Consider the following 23,283-nt stretch of genomic DNA (forward strand, 5'->3'; position numbering starts at 1 on the left):
TTGTATCATTTTTGTTCAAACTTGTATATGTTCCATTTTTCTGTCCTAAAATTAATGTTAGTCAGTTCTTTGCCATGTGATAAAGATATTTCATTAATTACCTTCTACTGAAATGGTTTTGATGTTGTACTGATGGTTTTCTTGACCAAGGTTAAAATCAACATGTGATATTGTTAGAATTGTTTTGTTGTTATTTGTTAATTACAGTAGAACTTCGGTAAGTCGAAGTTGGAGGGACTTGCGTAAAAACTTCGACACATCGGGACTTCGACTCATCAATGGTTCTGAATTCTATGACAAAATTTTAATCTGTGACTAGCCCTAATTATAATATATATTACGTCACCTATTTCATGTTTTCTTTCATTTATTAATCTGACATTTTACTTTATGCAATGATAAATATGACATGTTATGTTACTTTTCACGGCTAATGATTTGAACTACCTGTTGACGTATACAATGAAGTTACAAAAGGCGTAACACTTCGAAAAGGCAATAACTTAACCAGCTTATAGTACATATTTTAGCGTGTGATTATCACGCGACACCGGGTCACGGAAGTATGTTTGTTCTTACTGTTTACATGTACTTTCAAATACCGCTACGGCAATTAAATTAGTAACTATTTTTTAAAGCATGTTTTCACACATTTAAACGCATTTAAAGGTTGTTTGAACACTTGGCTGTGTAATTAACACGTGTCACTTAAGTTGATCGGAAATCGTCTTCGCGGCAAGAAAAGGTGTGAAAAATGTCTCGAGATCGAAGGTGTCAAAATAATCGAAGGACTTCGACTTATTTGTGGTAAATTGTACTAGATTTATTCTATACGGACCATGAAAAAACTTCGACACATCGAAAAATTCGACACATAAAATCTCGACTCATGAATAGGTTTTTATATGGAATATATAAGAGAAAAAATCGGGACTTTCAGTTTACTTCGACACATTGAGAAAATCGGCTAATCGAAGTTCGTCTCATAGAAGTTCTACTGTATGTTAAATAAGAAGAAAATAGTTTATAAATTCAAATGAAGAATAATTTCCTACTTTTAAGTTTCTTGTTTGTAATAGGATTGATTTATATGGTTGAGATAGTAAATCACTGAAATGCCTTGATAAATGAAGGTATACCAATCCCTAGTTTACTTATGTTGAAACTTTTATCTAGATTGGAAATGTGATAAAATATTAGTTTGTTCTAGTTCTAGTTATGTTTTACACCAGTTTGTGCTGTTAGTTAAGTTATAAGTCATGTAAATAAGTAAGCTCTGATAATTATATGATATGAATTTATTTGTTTGTACATCAGTTCAAGAAACAACAGAACTTTGCAACATTGGTTGTACAGGTATGATATTCATGTGACATATTATGTAGATATTGAAATTGTTCATCAAAATAAAACCAGTGAAATTAAATTTTCAGACTTATTTGTTTCAATTTTAACTTAATTTTTTATCTGATTGAAAATTTCTTTATGGTAGAATTTATTGTATGTTTTTTAAGTGACTGAAATAAATAGCAAGGCAGTTCCATGCAAAGGTTTTAATATAAGAAAATGTATGGTTTCAAAAATATAAGATACTTGTGAAAATATTTTGGCTTTTTTCCCGCGCTTGTTTTAATCCTGAGCACGCCAAATACTTTCAATGGACATGTCCAATTTCTATTTTTGGAATCTTATAATATTAATTCAAGGAAAATCAAGATAAAATTAAGAATAAGTGAGCCAATAGTATAGAGCCTAATGAGGCTGTACAGGCTGGTCTGGCTTTAAAGGTGTCAGAGGGTAATATCTTCAGTGTCAGCAAGTTAAATGTTAAAAAGAGCAAGCACGTGTTTTCTCTTATAGCAATAAAAATCATGTACCTTTAATTGAATGCGTAATGGATATAGATTTTTTATATTTTTTTAATAGAAATTTCATTGCATGTAATTTTATGCTCCAGCCTTGTATTTCTTCCTAGTGAAAGATATAGGAGGAAAAATGAGTCAAATCTTTACCCACACTGCTGCATGGGGCAATGTGGTGGATGATATTTCATATGAAAGGTGGCAAAAGTGTTAATGAATTTTTTTAATGTTATTACCGTAACAGATAAGTTTTTAGCTCACCTGTCACAAAGTGACAGGGTGAGCTTTTGTGATCGCTTTTCGTCCGGCGTCCGTCCGTCCGTCGTCCGTCGTCCGTAAACTTTTACTTTAAATGACATCTCCTCATAAACCACAAGGCCAATTTCATCCAAACTTCACAGGAATGTTCCTTTGGTGGTCACCTTTAAAAATTGTTCAAAGAATTTAATTCCATGCAGAACTCTGGTTGCCATGGCAACCGAAAGAAAAAACTTTAAATATCTTCTTTTAAAAAACCATAAGAGCTAGAGCTTAGATATTTGGCATGAAACATTTTCTAGTAAGTGTCTACCAAGTTTGTTCAAATAAAAGCCCTGGGGTCAAAATTGGCCCCGCCCCGGGGGGTCATTGATTTTCCCTTTATGCATATAGTGAAAACTTAAAAAATCTTCTTTTAAAGAACTCAAAGAGCTATGGCTAAGATATTGAGCATCAAACATGTTCTAATAGGTGTCTATCAAGTTTGTTCAAAGAAAAGCCCTGGGGTCAAAATTGGCCCCGCCCCAGGGGGTCATTGATTTTCCCTATATGCATATAGTAAAAACTTAAAAAATCTTCTTTTAAAGAACCAAAAGAGTTAGAGCTAAGATATTTAGCATGAAACATGTTCTAATAAGTGTCTACCAAGTTTGTTCAAATAAAAGCCCTGGGGTCAAAATTGACCTCGGGGGTCATTGATTTTTCCCTATATATGCATATAGTAAAAACTTAAAAATCTTCTATTAAAGAACTCAAAGAGCTATGGTTAAGATATTTAGCATCAAACATGTTCTAATAGGTGTCTACCAAGTTTGTTCAAATAAAAGCCCTGGGGTCAAAATTGGCCCCGCCCCGGGGGTCATTGATTTTCCTTATATGTGTATAGCAAAAACTTAAAAAATCTTTTTTGAAAAAACCCAAATAGCTAGAGTTAAGATATTAAGCATGAAACATCTTTTAGTGAGTGTCTACAAAGTTTGTTCAAATAAAAGACCTGGGGTCAAAATTGGCCCTGCCCCGGGGTCATTGATTTTCCTTATATGTGTATAGCAAAAACTTAAAATCTTCTTTGAAAAAACCCAAATAGCTAGAGTTTAGATATTAAGCATGAAACATATTCTAGTAAGTGTCTACAAAGTTTGTTCAAATAAAAACCCTGGGGTCATAACTGGCCCGGCCCCAGGCGTGTCATTGTTTTTAACTATATGTGTATAGTAAAAACTTTAAAAAAATCTTCTTTTAAATAGCCCAATGAGCTAGAGCTTAGATGTTTAGCATGAAACATTTTCTTATGGGTGTCTACCAAGTTTGTGCAAATAAAAGCCCTGGGGGTTGGGGCGGCCTATATACAGGTGAGCGACCTCAGGGCCATCATGGCCCTCTTGTTTTTAATGTTATTACCGTAACAGATAAGTTTTTACAGTTTTACCATTAGTTATGTACTTGTTTTAGAATTAAGTATCTGAACGATTTGTTTTCTGATCAAAGTAGATAATGTTTGTTAAAAAATATGAAAGATAGATTATGTTTTGTTAAATTGATAATCATTAAACCTTCAATAATTGAAAATTTTATATAAATAATATAGGTTAACATGGTATTGTGACATAGAAGATTATAGATAAATGTATAATATCTAAATTGGAAAATTTAATATTTTTTGAAATGAAAAAGGTCATATATGAAATTATATTGTGATGTGGTTTTAGTTATTATATTATACATGTACCAAAGTTTAAGAGCATGTGTGTAAACAAGCATTGTGCAAGCTAAGTAAGTACATTTTGATCAGTAATGTATTGAATTGCAGTGAAACACAAACAAATAAACAGTAAGTTTTTTTCTGTGATAAGTTTCCTGAAAAATGTTCATATTTAAGACAAAAAAATTAATGTTCAAAGTTTTTTTATCACCTGTAAATTGAGAATTATTAATCATTATGTTTATTTTTCTAAAAAAATGTTGCCCTTTCATATACATTTGTTTTAGAAGATGTTGAAATCATTGTCTTATCAATAGTTATAGCAAATAACAACATATTCAGCATTTTGGTCACCCTATTCCAGTACTTACTATTGTTGGTGAAAAATTAGCGTGCATTTAGGAATGTTTTTTTTACCAATCAAAGCAGATGAATATTATTTTTGTTAAATTAGATGGCTTTTCATTCACATCTGTGTAATATAAAAAACATTGTTGTATTTTACTAAAAGCAAGAGATGACATTTGATTACTGTATTCATGTATACATCTTGGAAGAAAAATATGCTTGATATGAAATTATCAAAAAAGCATGATTAATAGATGACAACAGGTGTTGTGGTACATGAAAATAAAAGGAAAAACTGGAAAAATTCTTAATTGTGCAGTTATATAATTAAGACTCGCCAATACTTTTAATATTTCTTCTGAAAAGAAAATTAATGTTTTTTTTTCAACATTGGCAGCAATAACTTAAAAAAGTCAATTTTTTTAAATGTCATGACGCAATATTTTTCCCATATAAATGAATAAAATGTAAAAAATTTGAAATTATCATAGTTATATCATAATTATGTAGCTCTTAAAATGGAAAATCTACAATGGATAACAAAGAAATATACTCAGAATTAAATTGGAAATCAATTTGTTTTATGTGATACCTAGTCGGAATTGAGTGAAAAGCATTGTAACACCGTTTATTTTTGGGTCATTTTGCACTATAAAAATAATCATCGTAGAAAAAACGGGGCAAGGGAATGACATGAAAATTTGTACACAAGTTATTGGTCCAGACATACATTTACTGGTATACAAATCTCAGAAAAAAACAAATAAGCCGTGCCATGACAAAACCAACATAATGGGTTTACGACCAGCATGGATCCCGACCAGCCTGCTCATCCGCGCAGTCTGATCAGGATCCATGCTGTTCGCTTACAAACCCTATTACAAGTAGAGAAACTGATAGCGAACAGCATGGATCCTGATCAGACTGCGCAGATGCGCAGGCTGGTCTGGATCCATGCTGGTCGCAAACCCATTATGTTGGTGTTGTCATGACACCGCTCATTAATATTTCCAGTCCAATCTTGTCAATAACCTTTAGTGGAGTCCCTTTAATTAGTTACTTTTTGTCCTATTTCATGTATCATATTGCGTTTTCTCTCTTTCTGTTGTTTCAATTGTAACATGTTATATACACTATCTTTCTTGTCTACTTTTTTATTTTCATTGAATTGATCAATGCAATATTTGTCAAAATTTTTAAGATTTGATCTCATTTTGTTACTTTAGGTCAATTTTGTACAGTTTCTGTTCATCCAGTGGCATCCATATGTTTACAGTTTTCTTTCGTTGTCTGTTAATTAAGTAATAAATTCATACATATTTTCATAAATTTCTTGCTATTGAAACTAAAAAGAAAAGAAATGTCTTTGTTCCATTTTTAATTTGAAACAATGTAAGGGAAGTTTAGAGAGTTACAAGTTTGAGTATCAAACAATATTGAGCATGGGAACACCTTACACTGGTTGGTCTGACAGATGTATTGATAGCATAGGCAAATTATTATCTCAAGGATTTTTACAGTGAAATTTTGTAAAATTCAGGCAGTTAATATTTAACTAAAAACTACATAACTAAGAATTATATATAACACAGTTTAACTAAGAACTACATATAACAGAACTACATATATAACACAGTTTAACTAAGAACAACATATAACAGAACTACATATATAACACAGGTTAACTATAAGAACAACATATAACAGAACTACATATATAACACAGGTTAACTAAGAACTTAATATAACAGAACTACATATATAACACAGTTTAACTAAGAGCTTAATACATAATGCAGATTATTAAAGTAGTAAATATACATGTATAACATTGTTGAACTTAGACTAAAACTATATCACACTTGAACTAAGAACTTAACCTGTGACACATCTTTTGTTTTTATCCTTTTCAAGTATATGTAAGGATTGTGTATATTATATATTTGTGAAATATTGAAATAAATATGTTTAAATTAATATGTTGAACTAAGAACTAAATATATAACAAAATTTAACTTGGGACAGAATTTAACAATTTAACTGAAAGCTTAATATATAACACATTTCAACAAAGAACTAACTATATAACACAGTTTAACAAAGAACTAAATATATGATGCTTGATTTTAAAGGATTGTAAGAAACAAATCTTTTTTTTAAAAAAACATTTTAAGCATGCACATTCCCACAAGCTTTTATCTCTATGTAATTACCAAGTCATTTTTATCATTACGTTTTGTTTGTTTACATAAATTGTATCTACATTATTGTCCATTTCATTATTATTAAATAAATGTTTTTTAATCAACAAGTTTTTTCTATGACATTTAAATGATTTGCTTGTATGTTACATATATACATATATATGTATTGATTTTATAAATATTGTGTACATAATGATTGAATAATGATGTGGTACTGGTTAACATGATTTGAAATAGTCATGTTCATAAATACGGGTACGATTGACAGATATGTTCTAATGATAAAGTTTGTAAATAAATATATATGTATATAATGTTGTTTTTTTCTTTGTAAATAATTTGTGTAAATAATTGTTGTTTTTCTTTGTTGTTATTTACACTGTATTATAATTGTACATGAATTATTGAGATATTGTGCGTATCTCTGCTGGACAGGATAGGGTAGGGAGATGTAAGCCTGGGGGGGGGGGGGGGAAGGGGCGAGGGGAAAAGAGACACAGGGGTTGGGTCATTGGAATCTCTAATACAGTATGTTAAAGAAATATTGAAAGTTTCAGAAAAGTATGCTTGGTGCATAATTATATATAATTATAATATACCCTATTTGAATCTTTCGGACATAAAAAGAAACACAGTTATTCTAAATGTTTAGAAATAAGTTAACAAAAAGGACTTCTTATTACTTATTCAGATTGGTAGACATACTTGTTGGGTTTAGTATACAAGGAAAAAAATGTTAATTATTTGATAAATTGTATTTTCCTCTTCACAGATCTGTCTGCATCATTATTATTTGTGATTGTTTTTGTTTGTAAACTCAGCATTTTAATATTAAGAATTCATCAAATTTTTCTTTATCTTACTTAGAATAAATCAACATGCATGTCCAGATACAGTGTTGTCACAATTAAAAAAAAAACACATACACATGAAAAATTTGTTGATAATGTGAGACAATGATAATGTACACAATTTTTACTTCTGTTAAATAAGTAACTAGTGTCTTAAAATGGAATCTTAAGTTTTATATCTATTTATATTACCATGGTAACAGTTATTTCATATGTATCTCTGATTTCAGAAGGTGTTTTTGTATTATGCCTCATATCTTTCATTGTAATTAAAAAGAAACAATATAAATCACTAAATGTTATTTTGAATATTGAATGTAACCCTATATTATGTAAAGCCCAATAAAATATTGAGTTATGTTGATCATTATATACTGTGTACTTCTTAATTCAGATAATATTTGTGGAAGCGTTATTTTTCACAGACTGTCACATGTATGCACCTGCAACCTCCTTGTGTGGAACTGTTGATTAAAAGTAATTGTATTAGAAAGAATAAGTTCTAAAATTGATTAAGGAGTATTTTTTTTCTTTGAGTAAAAATGCGATAATAAATTCAAAACATTATTACCAACAGCTTGCAGGTGTTTGATGACAACATAAGATTCTTTGTACGGGTATTTTATTTCAGTTAGGATGGTCCCCTATGGTACCACTGTTCTTATTATTTCCAGCAAATTGTACAAATAAAAAGAACTTATATTTACTATTTTATTGAATTGTGTTTACCCGTCGCATTTTGACTTCAAAATACACATGTCATTCATAGAATAACTCAATGATTTTAATTAGAAACATCTATGGTCGGTCAGCCATGTTTAGAATGGGAGCTTATAGGGAGAGCACTATGGTACTGTGATATGGTTAATTGATGGCCCTTTTTGGCTTCAGTATAATTTTTTGTAACAGAATTTGCTGTCACTACAGTTTCAGCAGACGACCTGCACTTGGCGGAACATGAAATTTTAAGTTTAACCGTTATATATGGGGTAAAGTAAAGAAGTTTTTTCAGCACACGCAGGCAGCTTTGGATTTTCCTATGAATGACAGAATTTATTTGAAATGAAAAAAAATTCTAACATTTTCTATCCAAATTCACAAAAAGCAGCACTTCCACTTTCACATTAAGGGTGGAAACAGTATTTGGCGGCATTCAATTCGTAAAGAAACAAAGTTTCTGATTACATCGGAATTGGCAAGGACACGGTACCTGCGGGGACTACTATATATAAGGTCTTTTAAAATGTTAAAAGTTTAAGTAAGATTAAGTTTTAAAATACCTGTATAGATTTTAACTATGTTTTATAATGATAAAACTGAATTAGTTATATATGCCCCTAAAGGGCGGTTTGTTAACATTGCACCGATCTGTCAGTCTGTCAGTCCCAATTGTGTCAGGACTGTAACTTTGTCATGCATTAAAGGAAGTGCAATACCAGTTTTAAAATGAATCAGGCAATGCTTATATTGAAGCATTTAAGATGAAAAAGTATTGTTTAGTGATATATTTTATGATTTTGAATGTAACAAACAACAGTTTCTTACAAGGAGATTGGCTTCACTTAGATATTACATATACAGCACATTGGTTATAGTCATGTACAGAAGAGTTACCGTGAGTCATGTACTGTAGAGTCAATGTGAGTCATGTACTGCAGTTACTGTGAGTCGTTTACTGTAGAGTCAATGTGAGTCATATACTGCAGAGTTCCCTTGAGTCATGTACTGCAGTTACTGTGAGTCGTTTACTGCAGAGTTACCGTGAGTCATGTACTGCAGAGTTACTGTGAGTCGTGTACTGCAGAGTTCCCTTGAGTCATGTACTGCAGTTACTGTGAGTCGTTTACTGCAGAGTTACCGTGAGTCATGTACTGCAGAGTTACCGTGAGTCGTGTACTGCAGAGTTACCGTGAGTCGTGTACTGCAGAGTTACCGTAAGTCATGTACTGCAGAGTTCCCTTGAGTCATGTACTGCAGTTACTGTGAGTCGTTTACTGCAGAGTTACCGTGAGTCGTGTACTGCAGAGTTACCGTGAGTCATGTACTGCAGAGTTCCCTTGAGTCATGTACTGCAGTTACTGTGAGTCGTTTACTGCAGAGTTACCGTGAGTCATGTACTGCAGAGTTCCCTTGAGTCATGTACTGCAGTTACTGTGAGTCGTTTACTGCAGAGTTACTGTGAGTCATGTACTGCAGAGTTACTGTGAGTTATGTACTGCAGTTACCGTGAGTCGTGTACTGCAGAGTTACTGTGAGTCGTGTACTGCAGTTACCGTGAGTCGTGTACTGCAGAGTTACTGTGAGTCGTGTACTGCAGAGTTTCTGTGAGTTGTGTACTGCAGAGTTACTGTGAGCTGTGTACTGCAGTTACCGTGAGTCATGTACTGCAGAGTTACTGTGAGTCGTGTACTGCAGAGTTACTGTGAGCTGTGTACTGCAGTTACCGTGTGTCGTGTACTGCAGAGTTACTGTGAGTCGTGTACTGCAGTTACCGTGAGTCATGTACTGCAGAGTTACTGTGAGTCATGTACTGCAGAGTTACTGTGAGTCATGCACTGCAGAGTTACTGTGAGTCATGCACTGCAGTTACCGTGAGTCATGTACTGCAGAGTTACTGTGAGCTGTGTACTGCAGAGTTACTGTGAGTCGTGTACTGCAGAGTTACTGTGAGTCATGCACTGCAGTTACCGTGAGTCATGTACTGCAGAGTTACTGTGAGCTGTGTACTGCAGTTACCGTGAGTCGTGTACTGCAGAGTTACTGTGAGTCGTGTACTGCAGTTACCGTGAGTCATGTACTGCAGAGTTACTGTGAGTCGTGTACTGCAGTTACCGTGAGTCGTGTACTGCAGAGTTACTGTGAGTCGTGTACTGCAGAGTTTCTGTGAGTCGTGTACTGCAGAGTTACTGTGAGCTGTGTACTGCAGTTACCGTGAGTCATGTACTGCAGAGTTACTGTGAGTCGTGTACTGCAGAGTTACTGTGAGCTGGGTACTGCAGTTACCGTGAGTCGTGTACTGCAGAGTTACTGTGAGTCGTGTACTGCAGTTACCGTGAGTCGTGTACTGCAGAGTTACTGTGAGTCGTGTACTGCAGAGTTACTGTGAGTCGTGTACTGCAGAGATACCAAGAGTCTTTCATAAAATATAATAATGTTGGTGTATCTATTCATGATATTTGCAAAAGTAAATTTTGGTTGATTAATTAATTGACTGTTTATAAGATAATGTGTGGATTCAGTCATTATTAACCCTACATATAGTCATGAATTAACTGTTCATGAATTCATAAATAAATTGTTCATGTATATATATTGATAAATTTACAATTCAGGAATTAAGGTATAACCCCCTTATGCATGAGAGTATTTAGATAGGAAAGAATTACTGTGAACTGCATTGAAACTTAAGGTCATGCGTTCAAACCCCAGAAGGGTCAACTTTTTTTCTTCTGTATCTTTTTTTTACATAATTCATATATCTCAGATCCCTCTTGGAGAGAAAAAAGTGTTCAATTTTAATTACATAATAATTATAGGTATTTATTGGGTAAATGATATTGAATATAATAACAAATATGGTACCTGATATTTTCAAGTCTAATAGAACCAACAGTACTTGATAAAAGTATTTAATATTTGGCAAGATTTACCGATAATACTTTTGAGAAGATTAAGGAAACTTTGAAAACAGCCAGTAATTATAGTAAATTTTAGGGATATTTTGAAAAAGGCTCTCTAAGTAAAAAAAAAAGGTCAAATAAGTGTTTAAATGGTTTGGGTAGGGTAACATTTTTATACAAATTAGAAACAGTCATTTTGTTTGTGTGATTTGTTTGCTGAATGCTACTATTTGTTTTTTTACAATGGTCAATAGCAAAACATTTTTCATAATGATGATATTGAAGGTTATTTAGAGTTCCGTCATTTCTTTAAATGAGCCGCATCATGACAAAACCAACATAATGGGTTTGCAACCAGCATGAATCAAGACATGCCTGCGCATCCGCGCAGTCTGATCTGGATCCATGCTGTTCGCTTACAAACCCTATTACAAGTAGAGAAACTGAAACCTTAGCTCAGAAAAAGTGTCCAAAACTCAAAAAACTGTATGGTAAAGTTAATTTAAATTTTGTATACAGGTGTCCTTTAAGCTGTATAATTGACCTATGTTGTCAATTTGTCAGTTTCTTAAAGTTCCAATTATGGGGGTCATACCTTAATTAACTGTTCAGAATCAATAAAATTAATTGTTCATGTTTTGATAAAATTGACTGTTCATGTTTTGATAAAATTGACTGTTCATATATTGATAAATTGACTGTTCATTTACAATTTGAACAGTGTTTATGCTGTGTTCTGTTCTAGTGTTGTCATCAGAAATATTGCTTCCTATCTTTTACTGCATACCTCGTTCTAGATCATGATTTCATGAACATTTAAATGTCTGGAATTGTAACTTAAAATGGCTATCGTGTTGCTGCTAATCATGGATTAAAATGGCACATCTACAGCTTCATGACAACATAAAAAAATTAAAAAGCATTGAATATTTTTAACTCATTAAATGAATTAATAAAATGTGAAATTGCGGGTGAAAAATAATGCTTCTACATTAATTAAAAATATCAATAAAGTAAAAAATCAAAGTTCATACATGTGAAGAAGCTTGATTAATTTTTGAATACATGTTTCTCTTTAGTTTTACATTGTTAAAATAGAAAAACAATCTTCCTTTATATTTTTCTCTTAGTTTTAAATTGTTAAAATTGGAAAACAATCTTCCTTTCATAAACAAACAAATCAAGAAAGGTTTAAATTTTATTTTTGAATCTTGAACATGAACCAATTTTTCATTTAGAAAAATAAGTTTTTCATTGAAATTTTCTCATAAATTGCTCTTCTGAGATGAAGAATTCACAGTAATGGGAATGCCATTTTTATGCCACTGCAGCATCTGTGATAATGGAAATGCCATTTTTATGCCACTGCAGCATATAGTGATTCACCTGTGTGTGTTTGTGTTATATAGATTATATAGTGAACTTAAAAAATTTTCTTGTGAAAAACAACTTGTCCAATTTCAACCCAAACTCGGCAGGATTGATCCTTGGGTGAAGGGCTTCTAAAGCTGTTCAAAGAATTTCATTCCATGCAGAAATCTGGTTGCCATGGCAACCAAAAGGAATTATAAGAATAAATTTAAAAAATCTTCTTGTAAAGACCCACAAGGTCCTGAGCATAGATATTTTGCATAAGGCATTGTCTGGTACACCTCTACCAAGATTATTCAAATTATAGCCCTGGGGTCAAAATTGGCCCTGCCCGGGGGTCATTGATTTTCACTAAATGTTCATATAGTAAAAACTTAAAATACCTTCTTGTCTGTAAGTACATTAGGCTTAGAGCTTTGATGTTGGTATATGATATCATCTGTAGGTATTCTGCAAAAGTTGTTCAAATTTTGTCTCTAGTGTCTAAATTAGCCCCACCCTGGGGTCATAGGTTTTCCTTATATGTATATAGTAAAAAATCCAAAAAAAATCATCTTCTCTAAATTGACAAAGGTTAGGGGTTAGAGACATTGTGTAGTGAATCTCCAGCAAGATTGTTCAAATTATAGCCCTAGGGTCAAAATTGGCCCCACCCTAGGGGTCATTGATTTTCACTATGTACATATAGTAAAAAAATTAGAAAATTTTCTTGTCTGAAGGTACAAGTCTGAGAGCTTTGATATTTGGTATATAGTTTTATATATGTTAAAATTGCCCTGCCCCAGAGACGATAGTTTTCTTTATATGTATATAGTAAAAACTTAGAAGATCTTCTCTGAATTTACAAAGGCCATAGGTTAGATATTTGGCATGAGACTTTGCGTAGTGAACCTCTACCGAGATTTTTCAAATTATAGCCCTTGGGTCAAAATTGTCCCCGCCCTGGGGTCATTGATTTTCACTATGTACATACAGTAAAAAATTAAAAATCTTCTTGTCTGAAGGTACACAGGTTAGAGCTTTGATGTTTGCTATATGATATCATCTATAGGTCCTCTACCAAAGTTGTTCAAATTTTGCCCCTGGTGTCAAATAGGCCCTGCCCGGGGGCATTCATTTTCATTATACAGAATCTAAAACAAATGTTTTCTAAATTAGAGAAAGCTACAGCTTAGATATTTGACATGAAACATTGTTTGGTGGACCTGTATCAAGATTGTTTGAATTAAACAATTTGGTCAAAATTTTGCCTTGCCTATGGGGACAGTGACCTACCTTCTTGTCCTTTGATGTACAGCCATGAAATTTGGACCATGTGCACAGTTTTAGTTGTAAAATTGAACATTGATATCAGCTGACCTAGATTTTGACAAAGTGTCTTACTGTGTTGTCTTTTGATGTAGTCATGAAATTTAGGCCATGTGAAATATGACTTTCACCACCAAATTCATTAGAATCAACTGCATTGATAGATTCCTACGCTGATCTTTTATTTGAATAACAATAAATTTAACCACTAATCTGATAATAAGAATTAGATAGGTCAGGGATCTATGCATTATAGCAATCTTCAATGGTATAGAAACAAAAAAATTCTGTTCCTACACTACTATTTAGTGTTGTATTAATGCGGTGGCATAGTATTTTTCACAAATGCAATCTTGTTTAACTTAGAAATGTTTGTTCATTGGTCATGAAAAGCCACTTGTTTATATATATTAAGTAAAACAGATAAAAAAATAAGATTTAACCTTATTTGACCTTGAACATGTATGTAACACTGCAAAAAATGAAGGATTTTAGTGACAATAATGTCTTATTCAGAGACAAAGGCTTTGTTTTTAGCCTCAGTTAAATGTTTGACAAGCTAGAACTGTTGGCATCTGAGTTACTTGGTCACATCAAAGGAAAACGTTGTTTACATGTTACATACAATGTACCACATTTTATGTTCAAGTTTCAATGAAACTTGCTTAGAAAGTCAGTGTCCTGATGTTTGAAATAAAGGTGGTCTAGGGACCACCAAACTAAATCATACTAAAACATGGTGGCTAACATTTTAAAGGTTTTGGTGGTTTTACTGGATGTTCATCAATTTTTGTCAAAAATGTTTTTCTGAATCATGTTTAAGATAGGATTGGAAATGGGAAAAAAGTAGTTCATCCGTGGTCAAAACAATAGAAAATCGTGTTAACACCCACAGATAAATCTTTAAGTGTCTGAAAATCTACAATACACTTGCCATCTATGGCCAAAATCCAGTTCACTTGTTCAGATGTCAATGGACATGTATTAACACCCTTAGAGACCTTGATTTTGGCCAAGTCAGGCAGAAACTTGCTCAGAATGCTTGTTCTGATCATATCTAGGTCATGTTAAAACTCCATCAGGTACATAGGTCATAGGTAAAGATTTTCACAACAGATTCACACTTGCACTCTATTTAGCACAGAAAACAAACTTCAAGCAGGTGAGCGATAAAATACCCATATGGCACTCTTATGCCTCTTTTTTATGAAGTTATTTTATAAGTGTCTAAACATATTATTTATTTGACTAATCACTAAAATGTAAATTAGGTCTGATCAAGTTTTACTTTAGTTCTTCTTTAAATAGATGTCGTTCTGTCATAATTTGTAATTATATTGTATTTCCTTGTACGAAGGCTTTGAAAACAATTATTGAAGGTTACCTTATGTAATTTAAGTCTAGATTATGATTGGTTAAATATATTTGTATATATCTTTGCAGTTCCTCTGTGATGTTCTTGGTCAATAATGTGATAAGTTTTTTTTCTTGTAATTATAAAAACATTATTTTTGATATATTTTGATGATGAAAAAAACTTTGAAATACACAGCTCGACAATAAAAGAAAATGAAATTATCTGTTTTCATTATTTTTCTTACCGCAAAATTGGTTCTAAATCTGTTACAGGTGGCACATCTGTCAATCTGTGTGACAATAGATATTGTTTTATGCACAAGAACTTTAAAAAAAACTTCATTGGCTGGATATATGTATGATTTTAGCTTGACTGTTTTTTTGTGTTATAGTCCTGGCGGCATTGCCGTTGCCGTCAGCAAACTTGTACCTGGATCATAATAATTTTTTTAGTTCTTGGTGGATTGTCTTAATACTTGGCCACAACAACCCTTTGGACAAGACCTTTCAGTAGACCACACTAACCTTGACCAGAGCTGCATTACTGGTACTGGTACTGCAGTACGTACTGCAGCGATTTTGCAAGTACTGGTACTGATACTGAATTACTCTTACAAAATTTTGCTACTACTGGTACTGGTACTGCATTACTGTCTTCAAAAGTGGTACTGCTACTGCATTACCCAGTACTTTTGGTTTTGATAAAAATTAAAATAGCATCAATTTTTCTCATAAAATAAAGCTGTAAGTTACTTTAACTATATTTTATTTTTGTGAAAAAGTAAGTTATCAAATCTAAAGATAATTTGCTACAATATTAACATAGTATTTATCATAAAAAGCGCCAAAGACTTTAAGTAAAAATTAAATTAAGATAAACAGACTCAATAACTCTTTACTCTAAAATATCCTTATTAAAATCTTTTACTACTTTGTATTTACTAGTAAAAGAGCAAAATTTTAATAAACACTAATTAATTTCTTCAATTCTAAATAATCCCATTTCAAGTGAAAAAAAAAAGTTAGCACCATAAAAAGTTGTTATTTACTTTGGTATGACAGAGGTGTGAAAGGCAACAAAAGACTGTTGTGTTTTAAATGAAAGATGTTTGCATTGTATTTTCACAGTTGACTGGTTACTTAACAATTAGATATGACATGAATATATGTTGTAAATATTGTTTGTAAAAAGTATGTTAAAACTATGAAGTTGTAAATATGTTATGTTAACTTTAAAGTAAATTATGATTTTATTTCTTTGCTGAATAATATTTGCAATTATTTGTTTGACACTGTATTCATTCAAACTTTGATGAATATAAAAAAAGTAATGGTACTGATACTTAATTACTTCACCAAAAAAAGTACTGGTACTGCAGTACCAAGCTAAAATCTAGTACTGGTACTGGTAATGGTACTGCATAATTTGCCAAGTACTGGTACTGGTACTTAAGTACTACACCCTTAGTACTGATGCAGCTCTGACCTTGACCTTCATCCATAAATGACCTTGACCTAAAAGGTCAAATATCCAAATTTTGCTTTGTCTTGCTATTATTGTCTGTAACTTTATTATTTTTTAGCTCACCTGTCACAAAGTGACAGGGTGAGCATTTGTGATCGCTTTTCGTCCGGCGTCTGTCCGTCCGGCGTCCGTCCGGCGTCCGCCCGTAAACTTTTACTTTAAATGACATCTCCTCATAAACCACTAAGCCAATTTCATCCAAACTTCACAGGAATGTTCCTTTGGTGGTCACCTTTAAAAATTGTTCAAAGAATTTAATTCTATGCAGAACTCTGGTTGCCATGGCAACCGAAAGAAAAAACTTTAAATATCTTCTTTTAAAAAAACATAAGAGCTAGAGCTTAGATATTTGGCATGAAACATCTTCTAGTGAGTGTCTACCAAGTTTGTTCAAATAAAAGCCCTGGGGTCAAAATTGGCCCCGCCCAGGGGGTCATTGATTTTCCCTATATGCATATAGTAAAAACTTAAAAAATCTTCTTTTAAAGAACCCAAAGAGCTAGAGTTAAGATATTTAGCATGAAATATGTTCTAATGGGTGTCTACCAAGTTTGTTCAAATAAAAGCCCTGGGGTCAAAATTGGCCCCACCCCGGGGGGTCATTGATTTTCCCTATATGCATATAGTAAAAACTTAAAAAATCTTCTTTTAAAGAACTCAAAGAGCTATGGCTAAGATATTGAGCATCAAACATGTTCTAATAGGTGTCTACCAAGTTTGTTCAAATAAAAGCCCTGGGGTCAAAATTTGCCCCGCCCCAGGGGGTCATTGATTTTCCCAATATGCATATAGTAAAAACTTAAAAAATCTTCTTTTAAAGAACCAAAAGAGTTAGAGCTAAGATATTAAGCATGAAACATGTTCTAATGGGTGTCTACCAAGTTTGTTCAAATAAAAGCCCTGGGGTCAAAATTGGCCCCACCCCGGGGGGTCATTGATTTTCCCTATATGCATATAGTAAAAACTTAAAAAATCTTCTTTTAAAGAACTCAAAGAGCTATGGCTAAGATATTGAGCATCAAACATGTTCTAATAGGTGTCTACCAAGTTTGTTCAAATAAAAGCCCTGGGGTCAAAATTGGCCCCGCCCCAGGGGGTCATTGATTTTCCCTATATGCATATAGTAAAAACTTAAAAAATCTTCTTTTAAAGAACCAAAAGAGTTAGAGCTAAGATATTTAGCATGAAACATGTTCTAATGGGTGTCTACCAAGTTTGTTCAAATAAAAGCCCTGGGGTCAAAATTGGCCCCGCCCCAGGGGGTCATTGATTTTCCCTATATGCATATAGTAAAAACTTAAAAAATCTTCTTTTAAAGAACTCAAAGAGCTATGGCTATGATATTTAGCATCAAACATGTTCTAATAGGTGTTTACCAAGTTTGTTCAAATAAAAGCCCTGGGGTCAAAATTGGCACCGCCCCAGGGGGTCATTGATTTTCCTTATATGTGTATAGCAAAAACTTATAAAATCTTCTTTGAAAAAACCCAAATAGCTAGAGTTAAGATATTAAGCATGAAACATCTTTTAGTGAGTGTCTACAAAGTTTGTTCAAATAAAAGACCTGGGGTCAAAATTGGCCCTGCCCCGGGGGTCATTGATTTTCCTTATATGTGTATAGCAAAAACTTAAAATCTTCTTTGAAAAAACCTAAATAGCTAGAGTTAAGATATTAAGCATGAAACATCTTCTAGTAAGTGTCTACAAAGTTTGTTCAAATAAAAGCCCTGGCCTGGCCCCAGGGGTGTCATTGTTTTTTACTATATGTGTATAGTAAAAACTTTAAAAAAATTCTTCTTTTCAAAAAGCCCAATGAGCTAGAGCTTAGATGTTTAGCATGAAACATCTTCTTATGGGTGTCTACCAAGTTTGTGCAAATAAAAGCCCTTGGGTTAAATTGGCCCTGCAACGTTGGGGGGTTGGGGTTGGAGGGGCCTATATACAGTTGAGCGACCTCAGGGCCATCATGGCCCTCTTGTTAATGGATTGTCTTCAAACTTGAACATAATTATCTTTAAGGATAGCGCTTTAAAATAACCAGACAGACCTTGACCTTCACTCATATAAATAACCTTGACTGAAGGTCAAATTATTGAAATTTTCATTTTTTGGCTGTAACTGGCTGTACCTTTGCTATTTTTGAATGGATTGACTTCATATAACAACAGAACATTCTTAAGGACAAGACCATATATTTATTGGTGTGTATGTCTATATATATAATATCACGAGATTTGAAAGAATGTACATTCTATAGTATACGGAAAATTAAGGACTACTAAAGAACCCCTGTATGTAATAGAGCTGTGATTATTTTTTTCAATGTTTTTTTTTTCAACTCTTAATCATTAGAAAAAAGCTGCCAGAGTTTAGTGTTGGTTTGAAATTAGCTTAACTTGTTATTTGTCAGGAAACAGATATCATATTTGAGTGCATTGTTTTAAGAATAATGCACGGTTCGAGTTCAAATGCGTAAAAATATAATCACGAAGATTCATAGGCCTCAGTGATTAATTACAAAGCATTTGTACGATAAACTCTGCATAATTATATTAAAATGCACGAAAACATAATACACATTTTTATTCTAACATGCTAATAAAAAAGAATTATTAACATATGTTGAAGTAAACTTGCTGTATAAGTATATTTTTGTACGTTATTTGTTTCATTAACGTCATATCTGACGTCAGATGACGTGTTAACATTGCTTTGTTATGTTGTGCATATATAGTGCAATTATGCACTTGAATGACCGGTCTGTTTAATAGGGGAATAGTGTGAATTGTGTTAGAGTTAAAATATGCAAATCATTTTGTACTTTCGATAAATAGGAATTATTTAAGAAGATAAAAAATATTTATACGTACTTATAAATGAAATATTGAGAAATATTGATGAAATAAAATGTCTATTTTCATTTTCTGTATTTTCACTGTAAAAAATTATTTCTAACTGCAGTGAAACATGTTTTTCGTAGTTTTACTGGTGTCTTGCCAGACTACTTCTAAATTCTGCCAGTACACAAAATTTAACGGAAATTCTTTCAAATTGTAATGTCAAAATATAAAATAAATGTATACATGTATAAAATACAGAAAATTTAAGTTTTTTTTCTATAAATATAGCATATGTTTTCATCTTGTGGTATGAAATTTATCTCATTTCTTTCGAGGCTACAGTAACTCATGAAATATCTATTTTCACACCTTTCGATGAATTTAAATCCTGTATTTAGAGAAAAACCTTGAATATCCTCTATATACATGTATATATACAAAATGATGGTTTTATTGCTGTATTTTAAAGTTTCATGTGCCTTGGGAAATTAAATACATGTATACTGATATACCATTCACTTTGGTAATTAACGTTATAAATTTGCTGAATTAGCATAATCATCCGTAATCTTCTAGAATAGAATATTTGTGAAGTACATTTGAGGAGATATATAAGATAGTGGTTTAGATACAATATTGACCTCGAAATCCAATCAATAACAAACTACTTTACACACGATAATATATTTATTTAAAAAAGAAGATCGAGATATTTCATGCCTTAACAAAAGAACCATTCTAGATAGAAACGTCATAAAACATAATTTTAGTTCAGTTGAGTCTTTCTGTCTACCCATAACCATAAGAAATGGCAAATATTTGCTTCACATATGCGTTGATTAATCAAGAAAATGCGAATGTAATCCAAGGAATAGTGAGAATAAAAACCATAAAATAGATACAACAAATACAACATATAATAGCTCACAATAACAAATTTAAATAGGTTAGCAACACATCATTATTTTGAGACATTTAATTGGCTCATTAATGAATGTATGATAACCGCAGCTTGTAACGTGTCGTTAGGGATATCTTCACTTTTTCTTGATTCTCGAGGTTCTCCTAACACTTTAATGTCCCCAGTTATCTGTTAAGATTAAACAAATCTTTATGTAAAATATGCTCAATAGCGTATACTTATGAACCCGTTTTTGTTCAAATTAAGTTAACGATATTTTGATTAAAATAATTAGCCTTTCCTATATGCATAAAGCTAATTCATAAAAACAGTTACTGTTGATAAAAAGTGAAATATATGTTTTAAATTCAGTTTCGATTTTGTTTGTTCTAGCTAAAATAAAATCATTTGTGAAACGTATCTTTTATTTTGAATGTTTGATTCATTCTATGCTTAACATATCACAGATACCTAATCAATAAGCGACTTCCCTTCAAAACATATCAAACAATGTCGATTTACCACATTAAAACATAGAGAAATTTGTTTTAACCTTTTATATATATAAAAAAAATAATATCATACCTTTTCCCCTTTCACCTTAATATGGACTGAATCTTTATTCAGGTTCTCGAATACCAACGATCCTTTGTGGATAACGTCAAGCAGTTTAAACAGGGTCACTGACAGCCTTACAAGGTCATGGGTGGCTAAGCTGTAGTCTTGCTCCAAGACAGATGTTACACTTTTAAAATCCGATTTCTGAATCCTTCTAACAGATATCATCTTGTTAACAAGACGACAATCCTTGAAATAATTACCGAGCTCTGTAAGATATTATGTTCATAGATTTATAATATATGTAAACCGAATATCTGTCTAAAACATACACAAACATTATGAAAAGTAGTTTAAAATTGAAGGCCCACTATGCCTCAGAAATGCTATCATTTTTATTATTCAAAGACTTTGTAATTTTGGTATCCTGTAACAGTTTCCATAAATTACTCATTTGCCATGCAGATAAACCATATTTGCTTCTTTCCCTGTTTGAAATTGGTATAAATATAGTAAAGTACTATTTTGTGTGGAAGTCAAAATATTACTTTGTTTACATATTGCTTTTTCGGTATTTAACATGTAACATGCTCTGAATCTATTATTAAAACATTATTAAACACATGCTTGATATATTTAATGAAAGAAAAATGATGTTTAAAATCTCGATGTAATAATTTGTTGTTGGTGGTACGTTGACATGACCTTCCCTGTATTAATACTCGAGGAAACGACTTATTATGCCGTTCAACAATTACTTACTGTTCGAACTAGATTAAAAGAGAACTGCAAATTTTACAAAAGACTTACATAAAAATAGTATTTGTGATCAAAATAACAAAGCATGTAATCTCTGTCGAAGTAGAGATTTGCTTATATTATTAACTAATTTATCTTTTATCATGCTCGGTTTCTAAAGCCGAACTGCTATTATCGCTGACATTCATTTATTTCATCCTAACCGCTCTTGGTTTGAATCCCGGCATGGACTTTGGATTATATCAGATGCGGTATATGAGAAATCTATCTAACTACTTTACAGAAGCTTGGTAATACTAATCAGTTACTTGTTATTACCTGACAACACACAGAGATGAATCCGAAATATTTCTCAAGCAGTACAGTTGGAAAACGAAAACCGTACTATTAAATAACAGTATATCTTTGATACCTTGATTGCTTTTGAATGTTTAAATATGTATTAAAGATCCCGTATGTTGTGCTTAAACTTGCAAAGCACACGAAGTGAAATTATATATATGTACATAATTATGCAAATAAAACTTGTGTTGGGCTTTCTTTAGGGATTCTGCTTTACTCTATTTTATAGAAAATCAATTTTTTATTACCCCCCTTTCTTTACGTGAATGTTAAATTCGGTAATATCTTTATAAATAATGATTTCTGAAACCTACATTATTGATAAATGTTAATTTGAGCATCATTTTTATGATTTAAAACCATAAAAATTGTGTTACAGCACCTTTAATCGAACTTGATCTTCTTTTTATAAACGGTCTTACCTTCTGTTATCTCGGTTCTATTCTGTTCTTCTGTGTTCGGATTAAATTTCTAGGAAATAAATGACAATCAATACTTATATAAAAACAATATTAATGTTTCGCAGAGTTGTCCACATTGGAGATTTTCGTACTTCTATTTGCATACTATTGCCATTTTGATATATCATAATCCAATATTTAACCAAAGTTAAATATTAATGATGAAATATTTAAAATTTCAGAAGCTAATAAAACTAAAATTAAAGCTAAAATAGACGAATTTCAAACAAACCGTGTTTCCAAGTATAGCTGTCAGTGTATACAATACCGGATTCAAAGCAGAATTTATAGGTAATATAAATACTGCTGTCCAAGCATAGATGTCTCCAGATATCACGTGGCCATTCAATGCCATTATACCTTCAAAAAAGATATAAACTGTGAAATAAATAAAACAGCGTTTCTCAAGGATAGAAAATATGTGATGCGTTTGTCATGTATAAAAGAATCTTGCACCAGGTATAATTTTAAATTTTATATTTCTACTAGTCATACCGATTGTTGTTTTTGACGAAACAATTAGTCTAAAAATAATACATGATTATCATTTTCAATGTAACATTTAAATATATACCACAAGTATTTTTAACAAACTTATTTCTGTTTATAAATGACAAGGCATTTTTCTTTTCAATATTATTTTAAAAATATACCCATCACTCCTATCGGAAACCAACAAAGGAAGTCGGTTGTAACGACTAGAAGCAAATTTCTTGCAACCACTAGGTCCTTTTTTCTTGCAGATTTGATCTTCTTCGTCCTAACACTAGATTTCCTTACTTCCATAAATATTGACCATTGTCCAAATGCAATCAACAAAAATGTAGCAAAGTTGAATCCAATAAATAATGTCACAGAGTAGAGCCATCCAGGGGGTCTATCACGAGTAAACGGCAAGGCAATGCAAACTCCGGACCTATTGTAGAATCTATTTTGGAAGTAGCTTTCAAAGATTATGGGTACCAAGGCAATTGTTTAAAGATATCAACCATACTGAAAATGAACATTGTTTTTTTT

The 23,283-nt window shown here is 32.1% G+C and overlaps 1 protein-coding gene and 1 long non-coding RNA gene across 2 annotated transcripts; one reads left to right on the plus strand and one right to left on the minus strand.

The window, feature by feature from the left end:
- The first annotated feature begins 3,635 nt into the window (after nucleotides 1–3,635).
- On the plus strand, nucleotides 3,636–7,598 carry LOC132748764 (uncharacterized). Its single transcript, XR_009628313.1, has 2 exons — nucleotides 3,636–5,850; nucleotides 5,897–7,598. It is a non-coding gene; the product is annotated as an uncharacterized LOC132748764 (long non-coding RNA).
- A 12,330-nt stretch (nucleotides 7,599–19,928) lies between these two features.
- LOC132748765 (uncharacterized) lies at nucleotides 19,929–23,261 on the minus strand. The gene is made up of 5 exons (XM_060738401.1): nucleotides 22,920–23,261; nucleotides 22,499–22,626; nucleotides 22,228–22,276; nucleotides 20,732–20,973; nucleotides 19,929–20,335 (listed from the first exon to the last, which is right to left on the minus strand). The coding sequence occupies exons 1-5, from the start codon at nucleotides 23,050–23,052 to the stop codon at nucleotides 20,207–20,209; spliced, it is 681 nt and encodes a 226-aa protein (XP_060594384.1). The 5' UTR covers nucleotides 23,053–23,261; the 3' UTR covers nucleotides 19,929–20,206.
- Between the last annotated feature and the right edge of the window lie 22 nt (nucleotides 23,262–23,283).

The sequence above is a fragment of the Ruditapes philippinarum genome, unplaced genomic scaffold, assembly GCF_026571515.1.
Source record: "Ruditapes philippinarum isolate M1 unplaced genomic scaffold, ASM2657151v2 ctg9244_1_1_1_1, whole genome shotgun sequence".
NCBI lineage: Eukaryota > Metazoa > Mollusca > Bivalvia > Venerida > Veneridae > Ruditapes > Ruditapes philippinarum.